Source organism: Petaurus breviceps, unplaced genomic scaffold (genome assembly GCF_028583685.1).
Source record: "Petaurus breviceps papuanus isolate PSGF00001 unplaced genomic scaffold, PetGlider_PUasm1.0 90977, whole genome shotgun sequence".
Lineage (NCBI taxonomy): Eukaryota > Metazoa > Chordata > Mammalia > Diprotodontia > Petauridae > Petaurus > Petaurus breviceps.
This window is the reverse complement of record NW_027187391.1, coordinates 46,947,011-46,956,496: the sequence shown is the minus strand read 5'-3', so window position 1 is coordinate 46,956,496 and position 9,486 is coordinate 46,947,011. Positions and strand designations below refer to the sequence as shown.

Here is a 9,486-nt window from a genome sequence, read left to right as displayed (position 1 = left end):
GAGCTGTCTAAACTGGCCACGGGTTTTGTCTGCAGGTCAACCACGGGGCTGTGAATTAAGGCGGCTCCCAAGCAGCAGCTTCTCCTAGGGCACCTAGGAGATCCTCCAGCAGGCGTCGCTGGCTCTCATCGGTCCTACACCTGGAGGCTTGAGACTGAGCGCTGGTGGGTGCTACCTGAGGATTCTGGGCTTTCGCCCTGCGTTGGCACCACGGAGAGGGGACGCTGCGCCCTGGGCGTCCCCGCTCTGCCTCCCACGCCCGGGTCCTGGGCCCAAGGAGGGCTGGAGCTGCTGTGCTGCACGTGCTCGGCTCTGTCCACCTCCGCTAACCCCCTACCTGCAGCTCCCGAGCCCGGAGGGAGAAGGGGGCGGGGTCAGCTCTGAAGAGGCAGTGGAGCTGAAGCCCCGGGCAGGTTCTTCCCTGGGAGCAGAAGGGCTGAGACTGCAGCACCCGAGTAGCCGCAGGAGAAGCAGGGTACCGAAATGTCGGAGCAAGGAGGACAGCGGGACGTCAGCCCCAACAGGGCGCCTAAGAAACACACCACCTTTAACATCTGGCGGATCAAGAAGAAGCATCAGCACTCTGCGGACTATGCTGTCTTCGTTCCCCATCCTCCGCCTCCGGCTGTCTCGGAGGAACCTGAGACACCTGCCCCCAGGTAAGCCCCATCTTGCCTGGGGAGGCCCCTGCTCCCTTACTTTCTGACCCTGGATGGGGACCACTCGCCAGCCCGGCTACCCTACTGGCGGTCTCTTGGGGGGTCCTTTTCTCTCTTGGTTTATTCTTCCGGAGCCGCCGAGGCAAAACGGAGGCACCTGGATCTTGAATGGCGCCTTCCACCATGGGTGCTGAGCCGAAGGACGGGGATGGAGGAAAGCTCTGGAGCGATTTATTCTTGCCTTACAGTAATTGTCACAACTTTCGGCAGTGAAGGGTACCAGTCCCTTCGCGTCGGAGGTGTGTGTGTGTGTGTGTGTGTGTGTGTGTGTGTGTGTGTGTGTGTGCTTGTGTCCCCGCATCTTTCTCCATTGACCTCGCTTCGTTTTGACTGCACAGGGAGAGGAATTTGATGGAACGGATTAGTCTTGACCAGTCAAACCACCCAAGTGAAAAGAATAGCAGTGAAGGGTCGAGCAGGTATTATTATAATTAATCGTGGTAATAAGTATTATACCTTGGAATTCTATAATACCTTAAATAATAGAACCTTTCTCCCGAAGAACTCAAGACACTTTTGTAGCTACTCTATCTCCTTTATCCTCACGAGATTCTAGTGAGGTGGGTAGTGGCAGGGTTTATCATGCCCATTATGGGTGGAGGAACTGAGGCACAGAGGGGGCGAAGTAAATCGTCCAGTTTTTTGGTTCCTCAGCACTAAAAACAGGTTTGAGTTTTATTTTTATGATGATTTTTGTGGCGATCCGGTTCTCATGGACTGAATACCTACCACTGGGCTCTCAATAGTATAGTTCATTTATATTTAAACTTATGATGTGTCTGTTGAGCAAGAATAAATCTAGCATGGATTTGCTGTGTAGTCTATAGGAATAAAGTTTGTAAGAAGGGACAATGAAGAGTGTCCTTGTTGAGAGAGGAAATAAATCCTATTGCCTCTATCCAAAAGAATACCACCAGACTCCTATGCTCCCTACGTCTCCCCTAGAAGTCTCAGTGGGTTTCTTCAACATTTAGAAAACACCAAATCTAGGGGTGGCCAGGTGGCTCAGCGAGTAAGAGCACTGGCCCCAGTGTCAGGATAACCTAGGGATCGAATACGAGCTCAGATACTTAGCACCACACCCAGAAATAACTGGCCGGGTAACCTTGAGCAAGTTACTTAACCCCAATTACTTAAAAAGAAAAAGAAAACACCAAATCTGACTGGAGAAAATGAAAACTAGGTTGTGTCACAAGGGTACATATATATAATGGTTATAAACAAACAGTTTAAGAGCAAATTGTGTTTATGCAGTATTTGCATTTATACTTAGAACTGGTTTGTTTTTCACATTTCTAGGAAGAATGTATGTAACAATATAATGTGGTTTTTTTCTTTTGCAGTAGGAATCAGTGGGTGGGAGAATCTTTTCAGCTACCCAGAAGCTTATTGTGCATAATTTTGGGCTGACATTTGTGATAAATTCCACTACTTAATAATTCATTAAGTGTATGAAAATAGATGCTATGAAATTTCAAGTATGATCACAATTACAAATAACACTTATGCCAATTTGCCTGACATTAATAATTTTCAAATGAATTTGCTGGAGCATTTTATGTTTTGAATCTTCTTGCATTTAGGCCTTCAGACTTTTCATGATTCTTAAGCTATTTTTTTCCCCTCTGAACTATGATGAACTTTATGTAAACAGAATATTTTTGAAGCTGAATTTACTGGTCTGTCTTACTGATGTTTTTGTAGTTAGATCATCTTTTTTTTTTTAACAGTAGACCTTTTTCTGCTGAGTTTACATATTTCTCTAAAGATATCTGCTAAAATACATTTAGTAGTAAATGGTCAGTAGTAGACAGTGTTCTTCCCTTGAGTTGCCTAGTTGTGTTTATTTATCTTGGACTAGGATTTTAGGGCTGTAAAACCTTGGGAGAATATAAATTCACTTAATTGTGGTCTTTGCTTCTGTACTAGGAAAGTTAGGCAGCCAGCAGCACTTATTTCTGTGTAGTAGCCTTGTATCAGGCCTGATTTTTTTTGAAAGGTGGGAGGAGGGACAAAAGGAAAGAGAAAAGACATGTTTCTTACCCTAGAGAAGGTCACCATTTAATGATAATTTTAAAGTTCAGAAATTATTTGTTATGTAAGATAGCTCTTTGGGAGGGGTAGTGATACTGGAGGAAATTATGGTGATATAAAAAATAAATAAAAGTTCATTAAAAATTTTTAAAGTTCATTGAAATAAAAATTCTAAAGGGTTGAAATCTGTCTCTAAAGTGGTAAGACTTGATAGGATTTTTTTTTTTTTTGCGTTTTGGAGGGCAATTGAGGTTAAGTAACTTGCCCAAAGTCACAGAGCTAGTAAAATGTGTCAAGCATCTGAGGCCAGATTTGAATTCAGGTCCTCCTGTGTCCAGGGCAGGTGATCTATTCACTGAGCCACCTAGCTGCCTCTTGGTAGGATATTTTAAAAGCTTGAACTTTTTTTCTTTCATTTGATATGTGACTGATAGAATGTAAGTTCATTGAGGGTGGGGATTGTCTTTTGTTGTTTTTGTCTTGGTATCCAGAGCACTACTAGGGAGATAGCATGGGGTTGTGGAGAGAGAACTAGTTTCAGATTCTGGAAGATCCAAGTTCAAGACTTGCTTCTGTACATATTAGCTCTGTGATCCTTGAGCTTGTCAATGAACCTCTAAGTGTCCCAGGCAAACACTAAGACTGTTTCTTAACTTTATTTGTGTTATGAACCCCTATGCCAGACTGGTGAATCCTAGAGACCTCTTCTCAGAATAACATTTTTAAAAAACAGTTATCAAAATTGTTGTGGTTTTTTTTTAAGTTCATGGGTAAGAATCCCTGTTTTAATGCTTTAAATCCCAGAGTAGGTGCAGATCTGTATTGGTAAAGGGATTTTCTTTCTACCAATGAAATCACAGGTGATATCCATCTCCACCACCTAGCACAGTACATGGGACGTAGTTTGTACTTAATAATTCCTTGTCAGATTGAATTGATGAAGGATCAATCCCCTCCTCAGCTTATGAACTGTGTCCACCAACAAAGACAGCAAATTAAGTGATTTGTTCTGGGTCAACCAGCTAATAAGTGGCAAACCTCGAGCCCAAACAGTACTCTATCCACTATCCTAGGCTGCCTCATTTCATAAAGAGATTGAAACACATTACCCCTTTTTTGAAGTGCATTTCTCCAAAGTGTCGTTCAGAGTGACAGTGTGGTACATATTATGCTTTTATTCATAAGAATAGAGGCATCTCTACACCAGGTCAAATCTACCTTCGGCCAAGAGGTGGCCCCAGGGATTTATAGCAGGAAGGCATGTTTATCCTCCTTAGTGACAAGATCTCAGATATCCTGGCTTCTTTTACTAGCTATTTGTGGCTCTGTCATTCATAAATATGTCCAAACAAGCTCCCTTTGAGAGTCCATATGTATTTTATGCCTGGTATATTCCCATAAAGTTATCATATGAAATAGAAAGGAAGAAACCCTTCATTTTTTCCTAGCCAAAGCTAAATTTACCTGGTAGGCCTTATATGATCCTGGAAATCTGTAGACCTAGTTTCAATCAGGCCAAAAGTAGGACAGAGTTCCGGAGCATCTTCAATGGAACAGCAATCAGGATATTGGCTTAAATTTCAGCTTCACCTGGATTTTATCGTAGCAACTGTGAGACACCATTCAACTTTTCTGGTTCTCTATGGGTCTTTCTTAAGATAGTAAAAAAATATACCTTATTAGGATGTTATAAGGGAATAATGAATCGTCTATTCTTTTTTTCTCTTTTTCTAGAAAAATAAAATACATCAATTAAACTGTTTTGGCTTACCCAGATCTATAGGTCCAGGGGAGGAAATTCCAAAGAGTAAGCTCCCTATACCAATTCAGATACAGTAATTTCTGCACTTTAAAGTCTTAAACTATAACCTCATTGGACCCTGAGTAGATAAGCGACTAACTCTGAGGCTGTCTTGAGGATACCATATGGTTTAGTATCATAGTACTGACTACTACGGATTTGTCCCACTTCACATTGATTGTATCATTTAAGACCCCCTCTTTTTTTTTTTTTTTTTTTTGCTAAGTACTCAGAAATTAGACAGTTAGGTGTCAGAGTGATTAGAGCACTGGACTTGGAATTAGGAAAACTCATCCTTATGAGTTCAAATCTGGCCTGAGATACTAACTAGCTGTGTGACCCTGGGCAAGTCACTTAACACTGCCTCAGTTCCTCATCTGTAAAATGAGCTGGAGAATGAAATGACAAACCACTCCAGTATCTTTGCCAAGAAAATTCCAAATGGGGTCACAAGGAGTGGGACACAACTGAGACAACAACAAGCTCAGAAATTGTATAGAATGAGTCACATTCTCATATGGCATAGTTTATTTTTAGATTTGTTTTATTTAAACTCCCTCTTGATCCAGTAAAGAATTGTTTGCTGAGTATAAATTACATAGTAATAAAAATTTGATTAACTTTTACTTATTTTGATGTTTTGGTTTTTGTAAAGACTTGGTAATGAATAAACATCTTTTTGACCCTAGAGAAAGAGACAGAGAATTTCAGAAGCCCAGAAACAACCTGAATTGGTTCCAACTTCAGTACGTTGAAGTTAATGTTATGCTGTGAAAGAAAGGGCTATCCTTAGGCATTCAATGACATAAAAGTATTACATATATTGCCTATGGAATAAAACATAGACCTTATCATTGAAGTTCCAAGAGCTTACCTGCTCAGGTGTTTAGGTGAAGGTTTAAAGTTATGGGAGAATCTTTTTGCTACCTGTGCTTTAAATATCTCATATGTTGTTAAGTCATTAAACTACTTGGTTCCCACCTAGCTGTTTTTGGTGAATTACTCAAAGACTGGTCTGAGCCCTGAGGCGTATAGATTAGGTTATAAAATGTGACATTGTATATAGGATGATTTTTAAATAGTAATGATCTCATGGTGTGTAAGTGTGATTAAAATTAAATGGAAGAGTGATCCTTCCATATTAGTTTTATAGGCTGAAAGTATAAAGCTCTTCAAGAAAGAATTTAAATAAATTAATCACTGATAGATTCATAGCTGATTATTAAGGGATAGTCAAGGATGCTCAAGATACATCCCTAACCTTTACATTGAGGTAGGATAATTAACATTTCCCCTCAAAACATCCTCTGGTACTCCTGTTAGACTAGAATACTAGGTTGTATAGACAGTTGATCTAATCTAGTAAAGTAGTAATGTTGTCAAAGTAAGGCTGTTATTAAGTCATTTCAATTGTGTTCAACTCTCTGTGACCTCATTTAGAGTTTTCTTGGCAAAGATACTGGAGCAGTTTGTCATTTCTTTCTCTAGCTTATTTTACAGATGAGGGGACTGAGGTTAACAAAGTTAAGTGACTTGCCCAGGGTCACACATCTGGTAAGTGGAGTAGCAAGGCACTCCTCCTCAAATGTCTCCTACCTTTATTTTCTTTCACAGTTTCACAGTCAATTCAATGGAATCTTTTCTGCACTTCACTTTGGGGAAAATGAGTCCCAAGTTTGACTTGGAGGTTAGAACATAAATTAAGTATCTTGTTTGTCTTGAACTAGTTTTCAAAATGAAATAAAGTTTGAATGTTTGGAATTTGCCATGCATTTTGTGTTTACTTGAGATGCCTAGTGTACATGGGCCTTAATCTTGGTCTGTAGTAAGTATGAGAGGATCAGGGTCCAGGACAAGAGGTTATGTTCACATTTTTAATCTAGTGTAGTGCCAATGCAATATTTACAGCACCCACAATCACGATAAAGACCGTGACTGTAAGTATCACATGATGTTCCATCACAAAATATGCCAAGCTCTCCAGATAGAGGATAGAACTGAAGCATTTATTTAGGCACCAGAAAACCAAATTCCAAAACCAGTAAGCTGATTCCTTCATAGTACCAAAGATATTCAGAAGCCATAATAACGCTGAGAGCCACAGCATCCTTCAGCCTTCCCACAAACCAATAATACAAGATCAATATTTACTCACAAACCTCTTATCTCTTTAATGAGCATTCCCTTCCCCCACTGTCTGGTTAGCTTTGACCAGCTTCCTGTGGGCTCTACTTCCCTTCAGCAAACTCCTCCCACCACAGGCTCCATGTGACTACATTCAGCCTATGAGGGGGCAGAATTTAATCTTCACAGCAGGGGAGGTCTTTAAACTCCCCCTAGGTTCATTAAGGGGCAGGGGAGATCTTCAAACTCCCATTCCCATTACACCTAGTCACAGTTGGTCTAGAGTGTTATGATCGGTTCTGGACATTTTGTTTTAGGAAAAAACAATGCTAGCCCAGAGCACATCTAGAGGAGGATACCCAGGATAGCTAGGAAACAGGAGGTAATGAATGTCCTTCAGGAGCCATGTGAAGGGACTGGGCGTGTTCAATTCGAGGGAAAAAAGATTTGATTGAAGGGGGCTGTGGGCATAATAGTTTTCTCAAATGTTTGCAAGACTGTCCTGTGGAAGAAGGGTTGGGTTTTTAGGCTTCTCAGAAGGCAGAACTAGGAACAATGGGTTGGCCCATTTGTATTAAAAAAAAAAAACCCTTTATTTATTATGCTAACTTAAGGCATCAAAACAGACTCGATACTTCTGAAAGTGATAGTTTTCTTAGGAGAGTATGAAAACTGCCTTAACTCTGCCTTTCTTCATTTCGTGGTTGAAAGAAATGTTCCTTCCTCAATACAAATCCCATTTGCAATCAAGTAAGCACCAACCGTGTGCCTGGCATTTCTTTGGCCACTTGAAATATAGGCAGTAATGAAACAGCCCCTTCAGGGATCTTACATTCTATCTGGGGGAGCAACATATAAACAGAAAGGTAAATGCAAGCTATATCTATCTATATCTATCTATCTATCTATCTATCTATCTATCTATCTATCTATCTATCTATCTATCATCTATCTGTCTACACCTGTATATATGTGCCTATAAACTATACATATATACACTATAGATATGTTTTTATATCTATAGATATATAGATATAGATATTTACACACACACACACACATATTAACCAGGGGAGGCACTAAGAGCTGGGGAAGGTTAAGAAAAGCTTTTTTTAGGAGGTGATATTTGAACTGTGCTTTGAAGGGAGTTGGGTATTCTATGATTATAATGTGAAGGGAAAGAGGTTGTGTGTTCCTGACATGGACAGCAGCCTATACAAAGGGGGTGGAGATAATAAAGAGGCAAAATGTTATGTACAGGAATGTTGTGTAGGCCAATTTAACTGGGCTGGTAGAGTATGTGAAAGATAGCAATGTATTCCTGGTGCTCTATTCTTGATAAGAATAAAAATAAAATAAAAACGCTAGGAGGAAAACTCTAGAACTAAGAAAAGACAAGTGTTTTGTGGGTGGGTTGGACTCCAGGGCAGATTTTAAAATGTAATAATAATCAATACATCTGCCAGGACTTTAGAGAAGAGGTAAAGTAGACTGGAGTTGGATTGTGAAGGGTTTTGATTGCTAAACAGAGGAGTTTGTATTGTTTTGCAAAGGCAGCAATAAGCCTCTGGAGTTTGTCTTGGGCACTAAGTACAGGGCAGTCAATTAGGAGGCCATTGTGATAGTCCAGGTGAGGGTAAGAACCTGAACTGGAGTGGAGACTGTGAGAGTGGAGGGGGTGGGGGACAGATGCAAGAGATATTGTGGAGGTAGAATGCAAAACCTGATAACTAATTGGGCCTGGGGTGTGAAGATGGAAGGAGAGGGAAGGATCAAGGGCAGTTCTGAGACTGTGAACCTGGGTTGCTAGTGATAGTCTTTGATAGAAATAGAGAAGTTAGGAAGTAGAATGAGTTTTGTGGAAAAGATTAGTCATATTTTTGGCAGGTTATGTTTGAGGTGCTTATAGGACATCAGGGAAATTGCTGATAGTTGGTAGTGCATGACTGCAATTAGTGTTGAGAGAGGCTTGGATTGAATATATACATCTGGGAGTTCTTATACAACAATAATAATTGAATTCACGGCAGCGGAGGAGGTCATCAAGAGGTACAGAAAGAGAAGAGGGCCCAGGACAGAAACTTGAGGTATATACTAACTGGAAAAAGGACATGGTTAATGATGAAACAAAGAAAACTAGAAAGGAATGGCAACAGGTAGTGGAACCAGCAGAGAGTAATGTCACAAAAACCCAGAAAGGAGAGAGTAGCCAAGAGGAGAGGGTCATTGGTGGAATCACTTGTTACAGAGAGATCAAGAAGAATGAGGACAGAGAAAAGGATTTAGCCATTAAGAGAACATTGGTGACTTTGGAGAGCAGTTTTCAATTGAAAGATAAGGTTGAAAACCAAATTGCAAGGAATTGAGAAGTGAGAAGTGAGAAGAGAAGTATGAGCAGAGTATGGCCAGGCTTTTCTGGGAGCTTGGTAGTAAAAGGAGAGAGGTATAGGTCAATACATTGAAGGGATAGTAGGATCAAGTAAAGGCTCACCTGGGTATGTTTGTAGGAAGGAGAGAAGAAGCCACTCGATAGGGAGGGCTTGTGAATTAGAGGGAGGGAGAGGAGAGTGAGAACAAGAGAGAGAGAGAGAGAGAGAGAGAGAATGAGATTGGTTACGATTGATTGATTTCTGGACCCATTCTAGGAGGAGGGATAAGATCAAGGGTGCAAGCAGAGGAGCTGGCCTTGATGACAAGAGTGCCCTCCTTATCATAGATTAAGGTAAAAGAAGAGAGATGGGCTATGATGACAAGGGTGTTGAGATGTAGAATGGAGGAGACCAACTGATGACTGATGACCTCTATTTT

General features: G+C 40.8%; 1 protein-coding gene across 1 annotated transcript in view; it reads left to right on the top strand.

The window, feature by feature from the left end:
• The first annotated feature begins 353 nt into the window (after positions 1 to 353).
• Positions 354 to 9,486, top strand: part of CRYBG1 (crystallin beta-gamma domain containing 1) — a 273,376-nt gene continuing 264,243 nt past the window's right edge. The window contains exon 1 of the mRNA XM_069077114.1: positions 354 to 659. Coding sequence (XP_068933215.1) covers positions 484 to 659 — 176 coding nt within the window. The 5' untranslated portion in view covers positions 354 to 483. The remainder of the gene's footprint in view (positions 660 to 9,486) is intronic.